This window comes from Hemitrygon akajei, chromosome 1, assembly GCF_048418815.1.
Source record: "Hemitrygon akajei chromosome 1, sHemAka1.3, whole genome shotgun sequence".
NCBI classification, from domain to species: domain Eukaryota; kingdom Metazoa; phylum Chordata; class Chondrichthyes; order Myliobatiformes; family Dasyatidae; genus Hemitrygon; species Hemitrygon akajei.
The window spans coordinates 109,600,322-109,627,561 of NC_133124.1; the positions used below are offsets into that span (position 1 = coordinate 109,600,322).

The 27,240-nt window shown below is 43.4% G+C and overlaps 1 protein-coding gene across 2 annotated transcripts in view; it reads right to left on the minus strand.

Moving 5' to 3' along the window:
* Positions 1 to 205: 205 nt before the first annotated feature.
* crtap (cartilage associated protein) overlaps positions 206 to 27,240 on the minus strand; it is a 35,128-nt gene continuing 8,093 nt past the window's right edge. Inside the window, exons 2-8 of one of the 2 annotated variants that reach the window (XM_073049750.1) lie at positions 18,645 to 18,794; positions 15,842 to 16,013; positions 15,290 to 15,418; positions 14,405 to 14,550; positions 12,935 to 13,018; positions 1,885 to 1,966; positions 206 to 1,261 (exon numbers count right to left, since the gene is read on the minus strand). In XM_073049750.1, the coding sequence (XP_072905851.1) occupies positions 1,916 to 1,966; positions 12,935 to 13,018; positions 14,405 to 14,550; positions 15,290 to 15,418; positions 15,842 to 16,013; positions 18,645 to 18,794 (732 nt within the window). In that variant the 3' untranslated portion in view covers positions 206 to 1,261; positions 1,885 to 1,915. Of the gene's footprint in view, positions 1,967 to 12,934; positions 13,019 to 14,404; positions 14,551 to 15,289; positions 15,419 to 15,841; positions 16,014 to 18,644; positions 18,795 to 27,240 lie in introns of both variants that reach the window. The other variant, XM_073049740.1, reaches the window with a different exon arrangement.

The window sequence follows — 27,240 nt, forward strand, 5'->3', positions numbered from 1 at the left end:
TAGATGGGGTTTCAAGCCACTATATTCCAGCCACACGAAACATTTACTGGCCTTTGATAGATTTTCCAGCACTACATTTTGTATACACACATCTTTGTTCAATGACATTACACTCTGCTCTGAAAAATTTCAAGGCAATGATTTTTCCATGTGTAAAGTGTCGTCGGCTTATATGAGGCTGCATACAGAAATAAATAAATATAATCTTTTAAGCAAGATAAAAATGTTTTTTATTAGGCTTAAGGCACCAACTTGGTTGTACAGTTCTTAAAACATCTTTTAAATTTTGAACACAATGGCTGTAGTGTATAAAGATTAATAATGTTACATTTGTGTAATCATGAAAACCAGGATTCTCTGTAAGATACTGTGGCACACTCTGCATTGGCTGGGCTAACAAGCAGAGATTCGGGATTGTGTTGGGGCACAAGAGATAATTTACTCAAATAGCAAGTGAGTAACCTTTGTTAAACTTTATCTGACAAAATGCTTTTAATTTTCAAAAATAAATCCAAAAAGTTAAATATACCTTGTGTCTCTTTGTTCAGCCCGTTTGGGTTGTATGTGAAAAGACAGTTTGCTGCTTGGTGTAAACATGGAAAGAATTTCAGGGCAACCTTTGTGGGATATTTTTGGTAGAAGAGGTTGAAAGTGACCAACAAAGGTTTGCATTGTGTCCCCAGCAACACACACCTTCTCATCATTTGCAATGACATCTGATTTAGATTTTCCTAAAGAAAACAACTTCAGAGCTATAAATATTGTAGATTATGTAGGCTATCAAAGCAACAATTGATCATTCAGTGAGTGTAAAGACTTAAAGGGAGTGCTTCACTGGGTTATTCAAACCACAGGCCAAACATGTAAAAGGAACTGCTGTTTGAGGTATGGCTCACAACCAAGTGTCCAGCCCAGGCAGCTGCAGTGAAAGATTGGTTCTGGGTTTTTCACACTGACTTGCTAAAACGGCATCAAGGGTCTATGTTCAAATATTAATAAATGAGTCAATGTTTTCCCTGGCATTGAGGTACGCTAGCTAGTAGGAGCTTGAGACAGCGAATGAAACAAGAGTCAGGTTTAAGCTCTCCGTACATCAACGTTCAACAGTTCTTTCAGATCTATTTCAAACTTGCTCCAATAACTTGCAGATTTCCCCTTTGCTGTTTGAGATTCTGACAAATTTCAATATCTTCTATTTTGACACTTGATGATTCCCATTCCCATAACAGGTTTCACCGTGATCCTACTCCCAAGGGTCTCCCTGGGTGAAAAGCATAAGTAGCTGTTGGTGACCAAAATTGATGTGTAGTGTGACTCCTCAGTGTTACAGCACCAAATACAACGTGACCATGAGTGTGACCCAGGACAACACCCCTGAGTGAAACCAATTAATTACGCCGAAAGAAAACACAGGATACCATTTCAAGGTATTATAGGCAGACTGTGTGAAAAGTGTTGTCAATCATCACCCAGACTGAGTAGGGAAAAGGAGGACGGAGCACTATGTCAACATAGTGGTTCCGAGGAAGGCAGTGGGAATGATGCCCTTTGGTTTCCGCACTACTAAAGCATCACTGGCCAGACCTGGGCTCACAAGTCAAACGTATGGTGCAAGGTATGGAGGTGAAGGCAGGCAGATGGGGTAGACAGGGTTGTGGTTGAGAACGGAATGGGTGGAAGACGGAGGGGAGAGGATAGGGAAGGAGGGTTGGGGTGGAGGGAATAGGGCAAGGATGTGGTGTGGAGGGAGGGAATGTGTGTTGTGGGAGGGGATGGGGTGTGAGACATTAGATCTGTGTTACATCTTGGAAAGAAAGTCAGAGGGTCATGGTCAACACTGAAGAAATAATGAGGCAATTAAAAAGGGTAATGCAACTTTTTCACCTTCCCCGTGGATTTTGATCTGTTGCACATGTCAGCTGTCTGAAGCTTCCAGAAGATCGTCCATATATTCCAGCACTTCTCCCTGCATATACAGGCATATGATGTTTGTTAAATTTAGAAACACAATCATTGTAACTTTCATGCTTTATGGAAGTAATTTCAGGAGTTCTGCATAGCTGCTGCCTACGTTGAGGAACAAAAACACTCCTGTGTCACACATTACAAAATGGCGCTGAGAACCCCATTGCACTAGTTTGAACAGGTGGCTTGATGACTGCCCTTGGAGATCTTTGTGACCCCAGGATGCAGTATTCTCTTGGGAATCAGGAGGCACCCCGACCCCTATCTCTCATTATGACAGGCATGGTCACATCCCAGACTTACCTCTGTCAATATAACCAAAGGGAAGAAACTCTCCTCCCTGCTGACAATCAATACTGGCACTGCTCAAGGATGCTTAGCTCAATGCTCTACTCTCTCTACTCCCACAACTGCGTGGGTAGGCACAGCTCAAATGCCATCTACAAATTTGCTGATGACACAACCATTATGGACAGATATTCAGATGGTAACAAGGAGGTGAACAGGAGTGAGATAGATCAGCTGGTTGGGTGGTGTTGCAACAACAACCTTGCACTCAACATAAGACTAAGGAATTTATTGTGGGATTCAGGAAGGGGAAGTCGAGGGAACACACACCAGTCCTCATCAAAGGATCAGCAGTGGACAGGGTGAGCAGTTTCAAATTCCTGGATGTCAACATTTCTGAGGATCTATCCTGGACCCAACATATCGATAAAATTACAAAGAAGGCATGACAGCGGCTATATTTCATTAGGAGTTTGAGGAGACTTAGTATGCAACCAAAGACTTGCAAATTTCTACAGATGTACTGTGGAGAGCATTCTAACTGGTTGCATCACTGTCTGCTGTGAAGAGGTGACTGCACAGGATTGGAAACAGCTGCAGAAAGTTGCAAAACTCAGCCAGTTCCATCATGGGCACTAGCCTCCTCAGCATCAAGGATATCTTCAAAAGGCAATATCTCAAAAAGTGGCATCCATCATTCAGGACCCCCCACCAGCCAGGACATGCCTTCTTCTCATTGCTACCATCAAAGAGGAGATAAAGAGCCTGAAGACACGCTGAACATTTTAGGAACAGCTTCTTCCCCACCACCATCAGATTTCTGAATAGACAATGAACCTCACAACCTTTTTTGCTTCCTTTTTGCATGACTTAATTTAATTTATTTTTAGTACATTATTGCAATTTATAGTATTTTGTTTTGCAATGTACTACTGCTGAAAAACAACATATTTCACAACACATGCCAGTGATATTAAACCTGATTCTGAACCAACGAAGTTCTGTAAATGATTTAAATACATCCATTTCATTATGAAGACTTAGTGTTTCAATACAAATGATCAGGAATTCACTGCAAAATTCTTGAACAGTGTTCCCTAAGAATATTCCCTCTGTGTAGGGAGAGGAGGGAGTGACACTTAAGAGCAAGTGTAATGAATCGAAGCTCCTGACAGGCAACTACCACACAGACTCTCATTCACACGCACAAGCACACATCCACACCAACAGAGCACAAGCACACAAAATACAAAAACAAATACCGTAGATTCCGGACTACAGAGCGCACCTGATTAAAAGCCGCAGGCTCTAATTTTAGAAATAAAATCAATTTTTTAATTGTAAAGGCCGCACCGGATTTTAGGCCGCACCACTACTTTTAAATATACATACGTATCGGTAACACAAATTACGTTGCATATACTTTTTTACTGAACAGCACGAACAACATTCCAATATCTCCTAGCGACTGGTAAAAATATATATACTGCAGCCTACCAGGAAAAGTTATTGATCGACTTTAACTTAAAAGCAGCGTTTTCGCTCGGGTCTGACGCGCTTGCATAACGCGATCGGGTCTAATCGGGTCTGACGCGCTTGCGTAACGCAATCGGGTCTAATCGGGTCTGACGCGCTTGCGTAACGCGATCGGGTCTAATGCGCTCGAGTCTGATGCGCTTGCGTAACGCGATCGGGTCTAATCGGGTCTGATGCGCTCGAGTCTGACGCGCTTGCGTAACGCGATCGGGTCTAATCGGGTCTGACGCGCTTGCGTAACGCGATCGGGTCTAATCGGGTCTGACGCGCTAGGGTCTTGCTTTTCTTCGAGTATTTTCCATGTTGATGAGGGTGAGTACAAATGACTGATTTACAATAATTTAATTGTGAAAGTGCGCTTGATTTATCGTACAATTTCATTGGACCTCTGTGAACTACTCATCAATTTTATTGATCTACTGTTACGAGGCAAAATGTTTACGAGGCGGCATGAAAAAAAACCATGTATTAGCCGCTCTGGATTATAGGCCGCAGAGTTCAAAGCTGTTCAAAATGTGGGAAAAAAGTAGCGGCTTATAATCCGGAATCTACGGTAAGTAGGGTCTTTGGAAGCTAAACTCTTCGAAACTTAGAATGTCTGGTTCAATATTAGATTACAAGACATAAGAGCAGAATTAGGCCATTTGGTACATCGAGTCTGCTCTGGCAATCAACCATGGTTGATATTTTTCCGTCCCATTCTCCCACCCTCTCCTCTTACCAATCAAAACCTTATCAATCTTTGCCTTAAATACATAAATGATTTGGCCTCCATAGCAACAAATTCCACAGATTTGCATGATACAGGAGCAGAACACCATTCAGTCCATCGAGTATGAACTACCATTCTATCATGACTGATTTGTTATCTCCCTTAACCCCTCCACCCTTCTCCCTGTAACCTTTGACAGGCTTACTAATCAAGAAAGTATCAACTGCTGCTTTAAATATACCCAATGATTTGGCCTCCACAACCATTTGTGGCAATGAATTCCACAGATTCACCACCCTCTGGCTAAAGAAATTCTTCCTCATCTCTGCCTAAAAGTGATGTCCTTTTATTCTGAGGCTGAATCCTCTAGTCCTAGACTCTCCCACAACTGGAAATAACCTCTCCACATCCATCCTAACCACACCTTTCAATATTCAGTAGGTTTCAATGAGATCCCTGCCGTCCTTCTAAATTCCAGTGAGTACTGGCCTAGAGCCATCAAACAGTCCTCATATGTTAACCCTTTCACCCCTAGGATCATTCTTGTGATTCTCCTCTGTAACTTCTCCAATGCAAACACATTCTTCCTTAGATAGGGGGCCTAAAACAGCTCAGAATACTCCAGATGTAGTCATACCAATGCCACATGAAGCCTCAGTATTACGTACTTGCTTTTATTTTCTCACTCTCTCAAAATGCATTTGCCTTCCTTACTACCTACTCAACCAGGAAGTTAGGGAACCCTGCACTAGGTCTCCCACGTGCCTTTGCACTTCTGATTTATGAATTCTCTCCCCATTTCAAAAACAGTCTGTGGCCTTTATTCCTTCTACTAAAGTGCATGACCATACACTTTCCACCACTATATTCCATCTACCACTTCTTTGCCCGTTCTCCTAATCTGTCGAAATCCTCCTGCTGGCTCTCCTTCCTCAACACTGGCTGCCCTTCCACTTATCTTTGTATTATCCGCAAACCTGGTCACAAATCCATCAATTCGATCACCCAAATCATTGACATGTCTAACACCAACCACTGAGGAACATTAATAGTCATGGGAGTCAACCAGGAAAAGGTTCCTTTACTCCCTCTCTTTGCCTCTAGCCAGTCAGCAAATATTCTACCATGCTAGTACCTTTCCTGTGGGCTCTTGTTCAGTGGGCTCAAATGCAGCACCTTGTCAAAAGCCTTCTGAAAACCCAGTAGACAATATTCCCTCTGTCTATCCTGCCTGTTACTTCCTCAGAATCCCAATGGATTTGTCAAGCAAGGTCTCCCTTGACCTTGGCCTAGTTTATCATGCGCTTCCAAGCACAAATATCCCAAAACTCATCCTTAATAACTGACTACAATATTACCAACCACTGAAGTCAGACTAACTCACCTATAATAAACACAAAGTATACTGCAGATGCTGGGGTCAAATCAATATGTACAACACGCTGGAGGAACTCAGCAGGCCAGGCAGCATCCGTGGAAATGAGCAGTCAACGTCTTGGACCGAGACCCTTCATCAGGACTGAAGAGGGAGGGGGCAGAGGCCCTATAAAGGTGGGGGGAGGGGGGGAAGGAGAAGGCTGGTGGGTGTCAGGTTAAAAACCAATCAGAGGAAAGATCAAGGGGTGGGGGAGGGGAAGCAGGGAGGGGATAGGCAGGAAAGGTGAAGAAGGAATGTAAGGTGAAAGCACTATGTAGTAGAAGAAGGCAGAATCATGAAAGAGGTGATAGGCAGCTGGAGGAGGAGGCAGAGTGAAACTGGGATGGGTGAAAGGAGAGGGAGGGAATTACCAGACGTTGGAGAATTCAATTGTCCTCTTTCTTTAAGGATTGTGGTTTCCCTTCTGCCGTCATCAATGATGCCCTCACCCGCACTCCTCCATTTCCCGCACTTTGGCCCTCACCGCATCCTCCCGTCACAAAAGGGACCAAGTTCCCCTTGTCCTCACCTACCACCCCACCAGCCTCTGGATCCAGCATATTATCCTCCGCAACTTCTGCCACCTTCAACAGGACCCCACCATGAAGGACATCTTTCCCTCTCTACCCCCTCCGCTTTCCGCAGGGATCGTTCCCTCTGTGAATCCCTGGTCCACACGTCCCTCCCCACAGATCTCCCGCCTGGTACTTATCCCTGCAAGCATAATTGCTACACCTGTCCCTACACCTCCTCTCTTACCACCATTCAGGGCCCCAAAGAGTCCTTCCAGGTGAGGCAACACTTCACTTGTGAGTCTGTTGGGGTCATCTATTGCATCCGGTGCTCCCGGTACAGCCTCCTCTACATCAGCGAGACCCGACGCAGATTGGGGGACTGCTTCGTCGAGCACCTCTGCTCCGTCTGCCACAACAGACAGGATCTCCCAGTTGCCACCGATTTCAACTCTGCTTTACATTCTCATTTGGATATGTCCATACACGGCCTCCTCTACTGCCATGATGAGGCCAAACTTAGGTTGGAGGAGCAACATCTCATATACCGTCTGGGTAGTCTCCAGCCCCTTGGCATGAACACTGAATTCTCCAACTTCCGGTAATTCCCTCCCTCTCTCTTCGCCCATCCCAGTTTCACTCTGCCTCCTCCTCCTCCAGCTGCCTATCACCTCTCTCATGATTCTGCCTTCTTCTACTACACAGTGCTTTCACCTTACATTCCTTCTTCACCTTTCCTGCCTATCCCCTCCCCTACCCTTTGATCTTTCCTCTGATTGGTTTTTCACCTGACACCCACCAGCTTTCTCCTTCCCCCCTCCCCCTTTCTTTATAGGGCCCCTGTCCCCCTCCCTCTTCAGTCCTGATGAAGGATCTCGGCTCAAAACACTGCTGAGTTCCTCCAGCGTGTTGTACATGTTGATAATCCACCGATACTTTCCTGTCTTCTGTCTCTTTCCTTTCTTAAAGAGTGGAGTGACATTTGCAATTTTCCAGTCCTCTGGAACCATCGCTAACACTAGTGATTATTTAAAGACCACCACTGATGTCTCCACGATCGTTTCAGCCGCCTCTTTCGGAACCCTGGTGTAGTCCATCTGGCTCAAGTGACACTTGCCTTCAAATTCTTCAGCTTCCCAAGCATCTTCTCAGTAATAGCAACTACATTCATTTTTGCCCCCTCCGCACTCAGTTGTATTTATGGCATACTACTGGTGTCTTCCACAGTGAGGAACGATGCAAAACACCAATTCATCAGCCATTTATTTGTTCCCCATTACTGCTTCCCTAGTGTCATTTTCCAGAAGTCCAACGTCCATTCTTGCCTTTCTCTTTAAATAACTGAAAAAACAATTGGTGCCCTCTTTTACATTACTAGCTAGCTTATCTTCAGAGCTATAGATCCATAGAATGTTACAACATCGAAACAAGCCTTGTGGCCCATCTGGTCCATGCTGAACCATTAATCTGCCTAGTCCCATCGACCTGCACCCGGACCAGAGCCCCCCTTACCCCTCCCATCTATGTAGCTACCCAAATTTCTCTTAAGTTTTGAAATTGACCCCAAATCCACCACTTCTTCAGTCAGCTTGTTAGACTCTCTCACCACCTTCTGAGTGAATAAGTTGCCCCTCATGTTCCCCTGAAACATTTCACCTTTCATCATTAACCCATGACCTCTAGTTGTAGTTTCACCCAAGCTCAGTGGAAAAAGTCTGCTTGTGTTTACCCTATCTATACCCCTCATAATTCTGTATACCTCTATTAAATCTCCCCCAAGCTTCTACATTCTAGGGATTAAAGTCCTAACCTATTCAACCTTTCCCTATAACTCAGGTCCTCAAGTCCTGGCAACATGCTTGTAAAGTTTCTCTGCACTCTTTCAATCTTGTTTACATCCTTCCTGTAGGGAGGTGACCAAAACCGGACACAATACACCAAATTAGGCCTTACCATTGTCTTTTACCATTTCAGCATAACATCCCATCTCCTGTGCTCAATACATTGATTTATGTATGAAAGCCAATGTGCTAAAAGCTTTCTTTGCGAACCTATCTACATGTGCTATGGATCTGTATTCCCAGATCCGTCTGTTCTACTGCAATCCTCAGTACCCCACCACTCACCATGTAGCACCTACCCTGGTTGGTTCTCCCAAAGTGCAACATCTCACACTTGTCTACATTAAACTCCATCTATCATTTTTCAGCCCATTATTCCAGCTGATCCAAATCCTATTGCAAGTTCTGATAATCTTCCTCACTGTCCACTATACCCCCAATCTTGGTGTTATCCACAAATTTGCAGATCTGGTTTCCCACATTATTACCCTGATTATAGCTACAGATGACAAACAAGAATGGACCCAGCACCGAACCCTGTGGCTGTAGTCACAAGCCTCCAGTCAGAGAGGCAATCAGTTTCTACCACTCTCTAGCTTCTCCCTCAAAGCCAATGTCTAATCCAGTTTACTACCTGATCTTAAACGGCAAGCAACTGAACCAAAATCCCATGCGGGACCTTGTCAAAGGCCTTGATAAAATCTATGTACACACAATCCACTGCCTTGCCTTCATCTAATTTCCTTGTAACTTCCTTGAAAAAGTCTAAGATTGGTTAGACACGACATCACACATAAATCCATGTTAACTATCCTTAATCAATCCCTGTCTATCCAAATACATGTATCCAGTCCCTTAGAATACCTTCCAATAACTTTCCCGCTAATGATGTCAGCCTCACTGGCCTAGAATTTCCTGGTTAATTATTAGAGCCTTTGTTAAACAACAGAATAACATTACCTATCCTCCAATCCCCCAGCACCTCACCTTTGACTAAAGATGTTTTAAATATGTTTGCTCAGGCCCCTGCAATTTCTGCACTAGCCTCTCACAGGGTCAAAGGGGACACCTTGTCAGGACCTGGGGATTGATTCACACTAATTTGCTTCAAGACAGCAAACACCTCTTCCCCTGTAATCTGTACAGGGTCCATGCCTTTGTACTGTATTGCCTCATATCTATAGACTCTATGTCCATCTCCCGAGTCAATACATCTGCAAAAAATCCATTTAAGATCTCCCCCAACTCTTTCGACTCCATGCACAGATTACCACTCTGATCTTCCAGAGGACCATTTTTGGTCTTTATATAGGTACCTGTAGAAATCCTCATAATTCTCCTTCACCTTGTCTGCTTGAGCAACCTCATGTCTTCTTTAAGCCCTCCTAATTTCCTTCTTAAATGTTCTCTTGCATTTCTTATACACCTCAAGTACCTCATTTGTTCCTGCCTGCCTGTACTTATAATGCACCTCCTTCTTTTTCTTAACTAGGACCTCAATATCTCTCAAAAACCAAAGCTCCTAACCTGTTATCCTTGCCTTTTATTTTGACAGGAACATATGAACTCTGTACTCTCAAAATTTCACCTTGGAAGACCACTCACTTACCAAGTAAACGTTTGTCAGAAAACCACCTGTCCCAATCCACACTTGCCAGATCCTTTCTGATACTGTCAAAATTGGCCTTTCTCCAATTTTAATTCTCAACTCAAGGACTAGACTGATCCGTCTCCATGATTACCTCAAAACTAAAGGCATCATGCTCAATAAATGCAAAGTGTTCCTCTACACAAATTTCTGTCTCATTCCTTAATAGGAGATCTAGTATTGCACTCTCTCTAGTTGGTCTTTCTATGTACTGATTAAGAAATCACAGACTTTTGAGTGATCTATAACATAATCCTATTCACATGATCAAACTTCTCTTATTTCTCAGTTCTACCTATAAAACTTCAGTACAGGAACTCTCCAGTCTGTCCTGACTGAGCACTGCTATGTCATTTTACTTGCTAGTAATTCCACCCCTCCCATTCTATCATGCTTCATATTTCATCTTTTCTCCCTTTATTGGTTTTTGGTTGCCTTCTGTTGTTTTTCAAAGGTATCCCAATCTTCTACCTTCCCGCTAACTTTTGCAATATTGTAACATTTGCAATTCTGCCCTCTCTTTTGTTTTTATGCTACCATCATCCCTGCTAGGTCCCCTTCCAATCTACTTTGGCCTTCTCCTATATAGTCACCTTTACTCAGAAATTACTTACTTTTTGGTTCTGCTTTCTAATTCTATCCCAAACTATTCAAATTTCTTCAACAGAACCTCTGTCCTTGTTCTATCTATGTCCGCACATGGACCACAACAACTGGATCCTTTCCTTCCAACTCCAAATTCCTCTGCAGGTCAGATGATATGTCCTGAACCTGGACATCAGGCAGTCAATACAACTTTCAGGTCTCTCGATCCTTGCAATGGAGAATTGTGTCTAATGCCCTAGATATATTATCCCCTATTACAACTATATTTCTCTTCTCTTTAAATGTCTCCCTAAACCATGACGTCATGCAGGTTAGGTTGCTCATCCTTCCTACAGCCCCCACAATTGTCTGTACAAGAATCTCAGATCTGTTAGAGAAGCTCGAGGGCTGAGGCTCCATTCCCCCCACCTACCTGCCTCACTTAGTCATATCCTCCTGTCCCTTACGAGAAACCAAAATATAAAACCTGTTTTAAACAAAGCTTCACATGCATGAATTGCTGTCTTTTAGCCACAGACAAACCTGGATCAGAATGATGAACTTATAAGCAGCATAAACTTAGAAGCTTTGCACGCAGTAAGTTTGGAAGCACCAAGGACTTAGAATCAGGAAAACTTCCAAAATGTGGTGTCTATCACCCCCTGCAGGTGAGTTCTGTCAATGACATGCTGCAGTTCATCACCATTTACCGGTGGTGCTCAAGAAAAGAGAATTCAAAAAACAATTCATCCTCATAAAGTCTGAACCATGAACAATTATAAATAATACCCAGACCAGCTTATTGCGGGGTCTAATGTTGTAGCTACAATAGAGGCATAATTCTGCCTCTACTTCTCCATTCTGTTTGCACACCCAGTTAAGTACTGAATTTACTGTAAGAAGAAAATCGCAAGTGCACTCTAGTGTTTTGGGAATCAACTAAAGGCCAGGCTCAGTAAGGGCAGCATATTCCCTCCCAAAGGACCTAATGATCCAAGGAAGTTTTACCGCAGTTCAGTATTTTTGTGGACCCTCCTGAAGACCATTTTGAAAACGAAATAGTTCCAGACTATTTAATTAACTGATTTGATCTCACTTCCTTGGATTACTGGTCCAGGCTTATGGACAACATGTATGCTAGTTGAATCATTTCTTGAAATAATGAATTATCTACATCAACTCGCACAGGGCAATTTAAAATCTGCCTGTTCAAAGCTGACCATTTTATGGGTCTTTGTCCTGTGTGATTCCCCAGGTTCTTCCACTCCTGGTTCCAGAGTTGGCATAGTTCCTGGGAGTAGCCAGCAGGAAATGAGCGGACAGGGACGATCTCACATCTCAGCTCCTAACTCTGCCAAACTACCTCCTAAACTTAAGGGGCTCGGAGCACAGACTGAACACTGATACCCAGCAATGATCCTAACAGTAAATATAGGCCACTTGGCTCCTCAAGCAAGCCCCTGCCCCATCATTCAATAAAATTATGCCTGATCTATTTCAGATCTCATCACCTCTTCTCTGCCAGATCCCCATAGCCTATGATCCCCTATTTTAAAAGTTATCTACCTCTACTTTAAATACAGTTAATGAACTGCCTTCCACAAATCTGAGAGATTCCCCACACTTCTGGAGAAGAAATTTTGACATACCTTTGTTTTAAATGAGTCCTTACCTTGAAATTTTATTCATTCTCAAAACTCTCCCAACATAAACATTTCAATACTTACCCTGCCATGCTCCCCTCAAGATGTGAGATGTTCAATAAAATCACCCCATATTCTGTTCTAAATATGACTGTAAACCCGTTTAGCTTCTCTTGATAGGACAACCTTCTCAGCCCAGGAATTTGCCTGGTAAACCTCCTTTGGATGTCCTCCAATGTTTCTCTGATTTTGTTTTAGGTAAGGGAATTAAAACCATACACAATATTCCGACAAGAACTCACTAACACCCTGTACAATTACAACAAAACTCCACACCTTTTGCAATAAAGGCCAAAACACCATTTGCCTTCTTCACTACTTGATGGATCTGCCTATTAACTTTGTGTGAATCATGCACTAGAATGTTTAGTGTTCAATGTAATCCATATCCACGGGAGTTGTCCACAGGATAATACCCATTGCTCCTGAGATTTCACTGCCGCTAGTAATAAATGTGTCTATCTCACAGAGTGAGGTTAAAATCATACCTGTCCAGATGTGGATACACCAAGATCCCAGACTTTGCAGAATACTTTTACTTTTGACTCCAATGCCTACCTGATCACCACGGCTTGCGGTATCACTGGGAAACAGTTTATCATTGTCCCATGCACTGAAGTACAGTGAAGAGATTTCGTTTCTGTGGAACGTGTTTTCTGCTTTACCACTTTCTCCACTGATGGCCAATAGAGATTGCATGGTTCAACACAGAGTGGACTCCACTCACCTCATCATCATCCATTAGATGTTGCTGGGCAAACTCGTGCATCTGAAGCTGAAATTTTGTTTGGTTGTAATATCGCAAAGCTTCCTGGAAATTAACCACAGTGAAAGATCATTTAAGAGCTGGTATATTTGTTCAATGACTAAATATCCATGCATTGGTCAATCCCAACAAGAGCAGTCACCACACTCCTGAAATAATTCATTGATATTGTGATGGGATATGACATCACTGTGTTAAAGCACATCCTATGGTGTACATAAAGATGCACAATACTTTTTCTCCCCACCATCTCCCTCTTGTTTATCAATCACTACTATCCTTCTCTATCCACCCTTCCAAATCTCCTCCCACATTCAGTCTCCTCTCTAGGCCTGCCTTGTACTGCCCTCTCTGAAATCCCACCATCACAGCAACTAATGGTTTTGTTACCTGTTTCCAAACACAAACGGATTGCATGGGCACGTGCCTTCTGTACCTGCAGACCATGTGCTGATTTTCAAATCACTAGCTCCTAAGAGCGCACATCAGCTTGAGTCGAAGTTTCATCATGTCGGGGAGATACGGACTGATAGATCAAAAGGGTGCAGACTGCACAGGAATGATTATCCTCTTTAAAGCTGGTTCCTTTGGTTAGATATTGTGTCTATTTATGGCAACTGGCAATGATGGGGCTTGAAACAGTAGGTGAAGGATAGACACTAACCAATTCAGAGTGTAGACCACCAGCACTGGGACATAACACATCAGGGGAAAAAGCTTAAGTGCTGTTTACTAGATGAGGGCAACTTGTTACAATGGTGTTGGGGACAGAGAAATCCCCAGGTCTGGACTAGGTCAGAGAGCAGTGGGCACTGGAGCAGTGAAATGCACAGTCCATGCTTTGGGTCAAGGCCCTTCATTTGGATTGCATGATCTTCTCATTTATCTCAGGTGAGATCTGGTCCCGACTCACCCAAGGAACTAGGGGTTGAACAGTAGTTACTGAGGCCAAAGTTCTCTTGGAGGAACTCCCCTCATCCAATGGAGCTGATGAAGAATTTCCCTTCCAATTTCCTGGTACTCTACCGATTCCCTCGCTTTACCAGATGAAGGCTCAGTTGCCAGGTGAGACGCCTGAGACACAAGGTGGTGTGGAAGAACCTTGGTGCCAGTTTTGTTTTATGCAGCTGCTGAATGGCAGAGACAAGTATGTGAGCTCTGAAGGGTGGTGGCAGGAATAGAAGCTGTGAAAGTTAGGGATGGGGTAGAAGCTGTGAAGGGCAGGGAGGGGAGCTGTTGAAGGTGAGGTTTAGAGGAGCTGTTGTTGGACAGGGAGGGCAATTGTAAAGTTTGACTGAGTGGGTGCTGGGATCTCTGCCCAACACTTCTATATCCACAAACCAACAAAAAAATTCCATCCCTTTTGATTCCTACCCTATCCACCCCCCGCCCACCCCGCCAAATTCCCCACAGAACCCTCTGGCTACATACTGGCCTAGGTGCAAAATCTTCATCAGTCAAGCCCCACTTCTCCCTGTGGTACTGGTAGTAAACCAAATTCTGCTTCATCACCGAATCCTCTGGATCAAACAATAGGTAGGTTGCCACACACGGGGCTGCATTCTTCATGTTGTTGACTGCAAGATATCAGTAGGAAAAAAAAGTCAAGGTAACATTTCCACTAGAGGGACTGCAGAGTTATCATTGTTCCTATGCCACACCCAGCTATAATCTACTTGCACTTTCCAAGGAGGATACATCAGAGCATAACCAACATACTAGCTCCAACAGACTTTTTGGAGCATTGGGCCCAATCCTTGAGTAAACTGTGGTCGGGTTAGCATTTAATGCTGGGAGTGTGAAATCTGGGATAGTGCTGTTGCAAACAACTCAACCTCTGCCTTATACATTAGAAATTAAGTGGCATCACCCAAAGGGTAGGTAATCACCCCATCTCCCAGCAAGAGTTGGTCACTGATTTCCCAGTGGGCAGATAGTTAGTTACTCATCCCTATGGATCATCCATTTCACAATGACTCTTTCAGGCAATAGCAGGATGCACACTCAGTAAGTTAACTGTGTGTGAAGAATTGAGGCATTTCATCCACACATAGATCTAAAGGTGAGTCTCTTCGCTTCCCACATCCCAGACCTACAGGAAGTTTGTACCTGAGAAATCTCAGAATGTTACTGAAAGATGTGATCATTTCCATCAGCTTTCCCTGGTTTTGTTCAAGGCAGCCCTTCCACTGTTATTTAATTATCCTTCTACAAGCTCATTACAGACTGACTGTCCTGCAGCATGGGATCGAGAGAAAGTTTACAGTTCACTATTTTTTTAAAATCAGTACTGCCCCTCAAACCCAGTTTACTCACGTTTATAATAAGCAAACTGCAAGTAGTGGTACATTGTAGCCAGGAACTTCTCCACAAGAAAGCCTCCAACAACAGGTGTTAAATCAGGTTCACACTTCACCTTGCACTGTAGAACCTCAGCATAATGGTCTGGAAGCAGAAAAAGTCTCTTCACTTGGTAATATTATCCCAGCAACAAACCACCATAAGACAGTCATATCCACCACCTCAACAAACATTACAAGATATAAATGAATTAACATAGTTATGAATCCGATTATTCTGACTTTAATTTAAAAAGTGTTGATAATTAAAGACCCTTTACCAATTTAAAACCAAATATCAGTGTCATTAACTGCCTGGCCAAATTAAAAGCAATAGGAGCTATGCTTTATCTTATCAACTCCAAAAAAAAAATTGATCATGGAATGATGAGGCTTAGAGAGATGAGGAAAGCAGGAACTGGAAAGAAAGGTGGGAAGGGAGGAAGGGGGAGAGGAAATAGTTTCTGTATAATTCTTCCTTAATTTTATCGCCCAACTAGAACAAAACTTTCAGAAAATATGCACAAACCTGCTATGGATGGATAGAAATCTTTAAACTCTCTCACTTCCCGAGAGCTCTCACAGGTAGCAATACACTCATCGAAAGCCTTGAGGTAGTCAGGAATGGCCAACTCCATTTCAGTAACAGACACTGGGTAGTTCTCAGCATTGTAGGCTTTCACTGCTCGAAGGAAGAGAGTCTGAAATTCCACAACAGCCCTAGTCAGCACTGTCTGTTTGTAAAGAAATGTTTGAAGTTGTAGAGAGCAGGAGCGGAGAGAATAGGATGAATGTCTGTGATAGCGTGGAGACCAAGGACGTCTAGATGACACTGTGCTTTCAGAGCTGCCTTGTTAACAGATGACAGGGAATGGCCAGAGGGAATCATAAACAAATGAACATGCAGGAGAGGCACAACAGTAGTCGCCTGAATGTGAAACAAAAGAGAAAACTAGAAAATCACAGCAGACCAGGCAGCAATAGCGCAGAGAGAAACAAAATTAATTTTAAAGGTCAATGTCCTGAATCTGACACAAATAGGAAAGACTGGTTATCTGAAGTTGCTGAATTCACTGTTGAGTCCCCTGAGCTGCAATATGCCCAGATGGAAGGTGAGATGCTGGATGTCGCATTTACAATGGGTTTTGCTGGAGACTGTAGAAGTCATAATGACAGTAATGAGAAGTTTAAGTGACCAACAACTGCATCATCTGTCCAGATTGCATGGAGATGTTCTGCACACAAGATGTAGAGATTTACAGCATGGAAACAGACCCTTTGTCCCAACTTTTCCATGCCAACCAATATGTCTGTCCAAACTAGGCCTGTTTGCCAGCATTTGACCCTTATCCCTCTAAACTTTTCCTATCTGTGTGCCTGTCCAAGTGTCTTTTAAATGTTGATATTGTACCTGCCTCCACTTCTTTGGACAGCTTGTTCCAACTAGTGAAGCCCATCTGGTCCCTTCTAAATATCCCCATCTCATCTTAAGCCTATGACTTCTAAATAATATAGATTTCCTTCCCTGGGAAAAAGATGAGGTCCACTCATGATTTTATACACACCTATAAAGTCTCCCCTTAGTTTCCTCTGCCATAAGGAATCAAGTCCTAGCTTGTCCAACCTCCCCTATAACCCAGGCCCTCAAGCCCTGGCCATCTCAGGGCTCATGGTCCTGATGCAGGGTCACCCAAAATGATGGCTGCCCCTATCCCTCTGCCTCTGCAGATGCTGCTAGAACTATTGAGTTCTTCCAGCTGTTTGTTTTATGCCAGATTTCAACATCTGCAGCCCCTTGTGTCTCCACAAGTAGTGGGGTTTAATTTCAGCATAATTAAAATCAGCTCACAAGACTAACAATCCCTTGCTGCATCCTGGAAGACAGATTAAGATTAAGCCGGCAGTTTTAATGGTTTGGCATGGACTAGAGTGGCTGAAGGGCCTGTTTCTGTGCTGTACTTTGGTATGCCTCTATCCAAATTGGTAGAAGGAAGGCTTTACACAAAGATTGTTTCAGCCTCCTGTGTCAACATCCATTCACAGCCCACCCCACAAACCAAACCCACATCAATCTTTTTCAGCACTTGCCTTCATCTGCCATCTTTGTGGTTAGATGATCATCACCAACATGGATTGGCTGAGCGTAGCAAGGCAGCCAGACTTTACTGGATCAATGAGGTCTGTAATCCATATTGTGATAGGCTCCATCAACTGTCTGTACAGGTGCATCAGCTCATGTTGCTGAACCTTTTTAATAAGCCCTGGTTGTGACTGTTCTAATGTTGTCTTGGCTGGTCTCACACCTTCAATAAGTCTGGAGCACTGCGGTGTGGGTGGACACAGAACAGGCACTCTGTACCACTGGTTAGTGGTCCCACTGGATGTCTGCACCTAGTCACTGGTTTCTCCACTCACACTGGATCCACTGGATCTCTGCATCTCAGCACCCACTTACAGTGGGTTCACTGGATCTCAACCCAGTCACTGGGTTCTCCACTGAAACTGGGTCCACTGGATCTCTGCATCATCAGTCACTGGTTTCTCCACTCACACGGGGTTCACTGGATTTCTATACCACCAGTGACTGGTCTCTCCACTCACACTAGGTCCTCTGGATCTCTACATTTTCCCTCACTTATCTCTCTGCTCATACGTGCCATTTTAGTGACAATCTTTGCTCTGTTCCTCCACTCAGTTCGTACACACGGGAAAGCAACAGTGACTGTGTGGAATTTGCAGCAAAGTAAGTGTTAAAATATGTGCTAACCGAATAGAGCAGACGCTTTGTACAGTATTTTGGTGTGTGAAAGCTCACTGAGGCAACAGTCAAGATGATAATCCGTCAGAGACAGTGTGCAGACCCAGGCTGAACATAAACTTTGTACAGCCTTTCTGTACAAGCCCGGGAACCAAGGGCACTGAGTACACCAAGACAAGATAAAGATGCAAGCAACGATTCTAGGGCAACACTTACCATTGAACCATTATCTTACTATTCAAATATTGCCCTTTAATGCATGGATTTAATTGGTGAAGAATGACTGAAATATCCATTACATTTGGCAATTAAATATGGGAATGATGGGATTCAGAAGTGCACAAAGTTCCTATTGGATCAATATTTGCATATAACTGGTCAATTTCTGTATAAAAATGGCATTTCTTTGTTCAGATTTCAGAGTAGCGTGCTGAAAGGGGTCATGATATTCTCCACGTGCACAAGTACATAGAGTGTGTTTGAGGAATGAGTGCAAGCTGTCAAGAGTCCAGTTAATCGGCGCCAACAGCTGGAAGAAGTCCCAGCCGGGAACACTCTGAGGCCTTCCACTCACCTCATAGCTTTTCACTTCCAGATCATTAATGAACTCATCAGAGCCAGGTAAGCTGCTGTAATAATCCATGTTCCGTTGCATCATTGTATCATCCGGGTGCTTCTGGAGGAAGGTATGTGCTGCTGAGATAGCCTTAGGAATGTTATTGACCTGATACAAAAGGACAAAGAGCTCCGTTAGGCTGCAATATAATCAATCAGAAACTAGCACCATCGAAGTGGAAAGAACTTCCCAATAAGTTGACGTTTCCTTGATGAGATCTGGACAGAGCTCTTGTCAGAATTCAAACACCCTGACTCTTCCTCAATGCATTTTGTGCAGATCTACTATTGGTATAATGCTCCACATGACCTGGTGCCTCAGCAGCCACATCAGTAATGTACATACCATACCCCTCTATCTACCTGCCTGATCTTAAGCTGTTTTTTGAGTTTTGTGTTGGAGAGAGGAACTTCCTGTTAAGAATCAAAGTTTAGAGGAGGATTGCTATTTGGAGTCCATCAGTATGATGTAATTCCGCACACTGTCACTGCCTGTCTGTTAGAATTAATGCAAAGTGAAAGAAGGGAACTGCTTCATTGTTTATTGGGACATAACGTGCTTCTACAGAAATGGAAATATTAGCGGAGGACAGCAGATGTAAACGGGTGGAATGGTCATCATAATCAGCCACTACTTTATGATCTTCTCAATATCTATTCCTACATATTGATGAATTACTGTGGAGGCAGCAGGAAATATTCTAAACTTCCTTTCAGAGAGTAAAAGCAGAAACCCACAGGATCTAGAAATGAGAGATCCCCAACTTTTCACAGGGGTAACCTGAATTCATCCCAGAAAGCACACACTGCAACAGGAAATTCCAGGTGTCACTGAGCACAGCCTCCCTCCACATTTACTCGCTGCAAATCACTTTGCTTCAATTTCCACCAGAGAAAAATTACTGAGTGACTAGCTGAAGGAAGTGAAGGCCCCAAGTTAAATGGTAAATGACACTTTCTGAAGCGACAATTCAAATGTGGGACTGAGAAACGGAATATTGCAGTAGCTTCCAGTGTCATCTTTGCTATGGTTTTTAAACCACCAACCCCAGAACACTACTTGTGATAGTATTCACAGTAGGCAGGAAGAATGAAAACAGCCACAGAAGCAGTCTAACTGAATAATTTAGGCATCTAAGTAAATTATAGGGATCAAATTGACAGAGCTGAGGGGAAAGACTAAAGGAGATGAGTGCTTAAACAGAGCCAACCAGTCTATAACTCAGAGCACCAATTGTGAAAATAAGTTCCCCATATCTGTTGTTTTGGGAGCAAGAAACTACTGGGTGGCCTGTAAATGTCTGCAGAAGGACAAATCCTTTTTTTCCTCAATTGTTTTGGCTAACGCTCGAATCCCAACACTGAGATAATTATGAGAGACAAATGTATGCTGAGAATTATCTAACAGGTAAGATGCACCCAGTAGATGTTAGAAGCCAGGGAATAGTGCTATCTTGGAACATATCTGCAGTATGAAATAGGAGGTATTGGTGGATCTAGAACAACTGGGGAAGCGTGCCAAGGAATAGCAAACGGAATTTACCTCAGACAAACGCAAGTTAAACCGAGGCAAGACATTCACAGAAAATGACAGGATCCTGGGAAGTGCTATCGAACAGAAAGCTCATAAGTGCTGATACAACAATCCATGAAAAGGATGACACAGGTAGACAGGATGGTGACGAAGGTATTCAGCATGCTGTCCTTCATTGGTCAGTGTAATGGGTACAAGTGTTGGGACGTCATGTTTCAGCTGTACAAGACTTTAGAGAGACAACACTTGGAATATTGTGCACAAATCTGGTCACCTAGCTAGAGAAAGTATGTCATTAAACTGAAAAGTGTGCAGAAAAGATTTAGAAGGATATTAGTGGGACTGAGTGCTTGAGTTATAAGGATGTATTGGATAAGATAGGACTGTTTCCACAAAGGGTAGGAGGCTGAGTGGTGATGTTTATAAAATCATGAGTGGCATACACAAGGTGAATGATCAGTCTTTTTCAAAGGGTGGAGAGATCATAAAACTGGACATGAGTTTAAGAAGAGAGGAAGATTTAAAGGGGACCTCAGGAGGAGTATTTTTTCACGCAGGGAGTGGCGGGTATGTAAAACCAGCTGCCAGAGTAAGCAGTAGAGGTGGGTAGGATTATAGCAGTCAAAAGACATTTAGACAGGTTTGTACATGGATAGGAAAGCTTTAGAAAGATATGGGTCAAACACAGCCAAGCGGGAATTGATCGTGTATGCACCTGGTCGGCACTGATATGTTGAGCTGAGGGGACTATTTCCATTCTGTATAACTTTATGACTAGATGCAGTGTATTTGGATTTTCAGAAAACCTTTGTTACGAGACACCCCTAACCGCGCCACTTGCTCAATCCTCGCTTCGAATACTCCAGCATTTGGGTCCACGCCGTCCTCGTCAAGGACTCTCGTCACAGTACGATTGAGCCAACGTGGACCCAGTGGGGTGATGGGGCCTTTTGTCTGCTGTGGCCCGCCACAGCAAGTAAGTTTCAAGACAGAGCCTGGAGAGACACAACCGCCAGGTTGCCATTTGCCAACTATTGCAGGAAGGTAGCCAAAGTTGGTCAGGTGAGGTTGTCGGTCGCTCTGCAGAGCCAGTCCATCTTCTGACCCCAGAGAGATTTGACGGTGGCCCGGGCTCTTGCTGTGGCTTCCTCCTCCGGTGCCCATTAGTTTTTGAACTTCGATTGTTCTGGTTCCCTCTGGAGTGTGGAACGATGGCTTTCATTATCTCTCTTCTGACTGGAAGAGCTCTGACCTGGGCCACTGCGCATTGGGAATGCAGGTCAGAGATTCGTGGCTGCCATGAGGATTCGGACCTGACAAAAGGTGCTGGGTGCCCCAAAGAGACACCCTGAATCCAGCTCTCATCAACGATTACCATCACTGCCTCTCCCAGCAGCCGGGGCCGTCAGGAGTCAGCCGTAGGGGAGGCGTCCTGTTATGAGATGCCCCCAACTGCACCAGCTTCTGGGATTTAGACGCCTAAACTCCCTGGAGTTTGGATAGCTGATGTAGCCCCTTTGAAGGTTCAGGATGGTTCCACTAATTGGTAATCATGGCTCAAGATTTCAGAATCAGAATCAGGTTTATTATTACCGGCATGTGACGTGAAATTTGTTAACTTAGCAGCAGTAGTTCAATACAATACATAATCTAGCAGAGGGAGAGAAAAAATTATAATAAAATAAAACATAATAATAAATAAACAAGTAAATCAATTACATATATTGAATAGATTTTTTAAAATGTGCAAAAACAGAAATACCATATATTTAAAAAAAAGTGAGGTAGCATCCAAAGCTTCAATGTCCATTTAGGAATCGGATGGCAGAGGGGAAGAAGCTGTTCCTGAATCGCTGAGTGTGTGCCTTCAGGCTTCTGTACCTCCTGCCTGATGGTAACAGTAAGAAAAGGGCATACCCTGGGTGCAGGAGATCCTTAATAATGGACGCTGCCTTTCTGAGACACCGCTCCCTAAAGATGTCCTGGGTACTTTGTAGGCTAGTACCCAAGATGGAGCTGACTAGATTTACAACCTTCTGTAGCTTCTTTCAGTCCTGTGCAGTAGCCCCTCCATACCAGACAGTGATGCAGCCTGTCAGAATGCTCTCCATGGTGCAACTATAGAAGTTTTTGAGTGTATTTGTTGACATGTCAAATCTCTTCAAACTCCTAATGAAATATAGTTGCTGTCTTGCCCTCTTTATAACTGCATCGATATGTTGGGACCAGTTTAGGTCCTCAGAGATCTTGATACCCAGGAACTTGAAACTGCATACTTAGCAAATCTATAGAACGGTAACTGTAAACAAACTGTGCAAATACAGATAATAAGTGAAAAGCAATAAATAACGAACATAAAATAACAAGATAAAAGAGTCCTTAAATGAGTGTAGTTATTACCTTTTGTTCAAGACCCTGATGGTTAAGGGCTAGTATCTGTTCTTGAACATTATGCTCTGAGTCCTGAGGCTCCTGTACCTTCTACCTGATAGCAGCAGTGAGAAAAGAGCATGGCCTGGGTTGTGAGGATCTTTGATGATGGATGTTGCTTTTCTAAGGCAACATTTCATGTAGATGTGCTCAACAGTTGGGAGGGTTTTACTTGTGATGTACTGTGTCAAGTCCACAACCTTTCATAGGATTTTCTGCTCAAAGGCGTTGGTATTCTCATACCAAGCTGTAATGCAGCCAGTCAGCAGACTTTCAGCACACATCTATAGAAGTTTGCCAAGGTTTTTGATGATATGGCGAAGAAGCGAGGAAGGCAAAAGAAACTGCAGACCATTTAGCTGAATATCAGTGGTTGGGGAAGTGTTGGAGTGCAATATTAAGGATGAGGTTTTGGGATACCTGGAAACTAATGATAAAATAAGTGAAAGTCAACATGGTTTCTGTAAAGGGAAATCTTGTCTGACAAATCTGTTGGGAGTTCTTCGAGGAAGTAACAAGCATGGTGGACAAAGGAGAAGCAATAGATGTCATTTACTTGGATTTTCAGAAGGCATTTGATAAGGTGCCACACATGAGGCTGCTTAACAAGATAAAATCTCATGGCATTATAGGAAAGATACTGGCATGGATAGAAGAATGGCTGACAGGCAGGAGGCAGCGAGCAAGAATAAAGGGGACCTTTTCCAGTTGACTGCCTGTGACTAGTGGTGTTCCTCAGGCATCAGTATTGGGACTGCTGCTTTTCACATTGTCAGTGATTTAGATAATGGAATTGATGGCTTTGTGACAAAGATGATATGAAGACAGGTGGAGGGATAGGCAATGCTGAGGAAGCAATGCGATTTTAGCAGGATTTAGACAAATTGGAAGAATGGGCAAAAAAAGTGGCAGATGGAATACAGTGTTGGGAAATGTATGATGATGCATTTTGATAAAAGGAACAATAGTGCAGACTATTATCTAAATGGAGAGAAAATTCAAACGTCAGAGGTGCAAAGGGACTTGGGAGTCCTTGTGCAAGATTCCTAGAAGTTAATTTACAGGTTAAGTCTGTGGTGAAGAAGGCAAATGCAATGTTGGCATTCATTTCAAGGGGAATAGAATATAAAACAAAGAGATAATTCTGAGGCTTTATAAGGCACTAGTCAGGCTGCACTTGGCATATCGTAAACAGTTTTGGGGCCTATATCTCAGAAAGGATGTGTTGTCATTGGAGAGTCCAGAGGAGTTTCCCGAAGATTAAGGGGTTAACATATGAGGACTGTCCAGGGTCAGTGATATCTTGGACCACATCCTCAGCATTTTGGAGAGGGAGGGAGAGCAGCCAGATGTCTTGGTACATATTGGTACCAATGATGTAGGAAGGAAATGAGGTCTTGGTAGAGAGAATTTGGAGAGCTACTCAGAAAGCTGAGAAGCAGGACCTCCAGTGAGGTTATTTCTGGACTGCTACTTGTGCAAAGTGCCAGTGAGGGTAGAAACAGGATGATCCAGCAGATCAATACATGGCTGAGAAGCCAGTGCAGGGGGCATGGCTTCAGCTTCTTGGATCTTTGGGATCTCTTCTGGAGAAGGTATGACCTATACAATAGGGACAGGTTGCACCTGAACCTGAGGTGTGACAAATATTCTGGCGGGCAGGTTGTTAGAGCTGTGAAGAGGGTTTAACCTAATTTGGCAGGGGGGTGGGAACTGGAGTGAAGGTACTCGGGATAGGATGGATGGTTTAAAAAAAAGATAGCATGCAGTCCGACTGTCAAGAAGAGAAGGCAGGTGATAGGGCAAAATTGCAGCTAGCAGGGTGAGTTTCAGTGCATTAGGGATGCAGAATCAAAAAGGGTAGCAAATACAGTACTCAAGGAGTTGTATTTCAATGCAAAGAGTATAAGAAATAACATGCATAGTCGTGTGGAACTTTTACAAAATGTTGGGTATGATGTTGCGGCCATCACTGAATTGTGGCTGAAGGATGGATGGGAGCTGAATGTCCAAGGTTGCACACTGTATTGGAGGGATAGGCAGAGGGGGTGAGGTGGCTCTGCTGGTAAAGAATGGTATCAAATCATCAGAAAGTTGTGACATAGGATTAGAAGATGTTGAATCCCTGTGGGTTGAGTTAAGAAACTGCAATGGGACCTGATAGCAGTTATAAACAGGCCTCCAAACAGTAGCTGGGATATAGACTACAGATTACCACAGTAAATAGAAAAGGCAGGTCAAAAGAGAATGTTATGATAGTCATGGGAGATTTTAAAATGCAGGTCGATTGGGAGAATCAGGTTGGTAGTGAATCTCAAGAGTGAATTTGTTGAATGCCCAAGAGATGGCTCTTTAGAGCAGTTGTCTTTGAGCCTACTATTAGTTATAAAGGATTGGGTGTTATGTAAAGAACCAGAGGTGATTGAGGAGCTTAAGATAAAGAAACCCGTTTTTAAAAATTTTTTTTATTGAATTTTTAAATAGGTTACAGAAAGAAAACAAATTATCAACCCTTCCCCCCCCCTCCCCTTAACCCCTCTCCCCTAACATATCCCTGTAGAAAAAAAAGAGAAGAAAAAAGAAAGAAAGAAAGAATGCCTGGATATCGGAAGATCCCCACATGCTCCATGGAGTAAGATAAAGGAACCCTTAAGAGGCATTGATCAAAATAGGATTGAGCTCAATTTGAAATTTGATAGGAAGAAAGTAAAGTCTGACATAGCAGTATTTCAGTGGAGTAAAGGAAAAAAACAGTGGTATGAAAGAGGAGTTGGCCAAAGTAAATTGGAAGGAGATTTTGTATCCCAAAAACAAAGAAATACTGAAATGACAAAATAGTACAACTGTGGCTGACATGGGGAGTCATAGCTAATGTAAAAGTGAGAGTATATAAGCAAAATTTAGTGGGAAGAAAGAGGATTGGGAAGCTTTTAAAACCTTACAAAGAGCAACTAAAAGAATCATTAGGAGGGAAAAGATGAAATATGAAAGCAAGTTAGCAAACAATATCAAGGTGGGTAAAGGAAGCTTTTTCAAGTATGAATATACGTGTATGGAAGACACTAGCAGTGTGTCAGATGTTGCAGGATGTGAGGGAAGAGAAGTGAATGCAGTTACTATTATAACTTAGAAGGCACTCAAAAAGCTGAAAGACTTAAGGGTACAAAAGTCGCCTGGACCAGATGAATTGCACCTTAGGGCTCTGAAAGAAGCAGCGATAGAGATTGTGGATGCATTAGTAAAGATATTTCAATAATAATTGGACTCAGACAAGGTTCTGGAGGACTGGAAAATTGCAGACCTCACTCTACTCTAAGAAAAGAGGGAGGCAGCAGAAAGGAAATTATAGATCAGTTAACCTTGCATCAGTGGTTGGGAAGGAGTCAATTATTAAGCATGAGGTTATGGAGTACTTGGTGACAAGGGACAAGATTGGACAAAGTCAGCATGGTTTCCTTGAGGGAAAATCTCGCCTGACAAACTTGTTGCAAGTTTTTGAGAAGATTACAAGTAGGACAGATAAAGGGGATGCAGTGATGTTGCATATTTGGATTTGGATTTGCCACATGTGCGGCAGCTTATAAAGCCCATGATATTACAGGAAAGTTACTGGCATGATTAGAGCATTGGCTGATTGGTAGGAGGCAGCAAGTGTGAATAAAAGGATCTTTTTCTGGTTGGCTGCCAGTGACTAGTGGTGTTTGAAGAGATTGTTGTTGGGACTCGTTTTTATTCTGTATATCAATGATTTAGATGATGGAATAGATGGCTTTGTTGCCAAGTTTGTAGAGGATACAAAGATTGATAGAGCAGCAGGTAGTTTTGAGGAAACAAGATGGCTGCAGAAGGACTTGGACAGGTTAGGAGAAAGTGGCAAATGAAGAACAATGTTGGAAAGTGCATGTTCATGCATTTTGGTAGTAGAAATAAATGTGCAGACTGTTTTCTAAAAGGCAAGAAATGTCACAATGTGGGGACAAGGGTGCTGGGAAAGGACCCAAATGCAGGACACAAACAAGTTTCGTAGGGTTAACTAAATAGAGTTTATTACTGGTTACCAGGAGAGCCGTGACGTAAGGATAGAACAGATAGAAATCAAGGAGAGCAAAGTTGAAGCAGGAATAGGCATAATGGACAAGGACTCAGGCCCTGGACAAGGCAGGGACTCAGGGCCTGGGCTAGGACTTGGAGCTCGGGGATCACAGCCAGGACTCAGAACATGGACCTCGGAACCAGGACTCAGAACATGGAACTTAGAGCCAGGACTTGATACTGGAACCCTGGAGCCTGGACTTGATACTGAAACCCCGGAGCCAGGATTTGATACTGGAACCCTGTTGCCAGGACTTGATACTGGAACCCCGGAGCCTGGACTTGATACCGGAACCCCGGAGCCTGGACTTGATACCGGAACCCCGGAGCCTGGACTTGATACTGGAACCTCGGAGCCAGGACTTGATACCGGAACCCCGGAGCCAGGACTTGATATCGGAACCCCGGAGCCAGGACTTGATATCGGAACCCCGGAGCCTGGACTTGATACCGGAACCCCGGAGCCAGGACTTCATACCGGAACCCCGGAGACTGGACT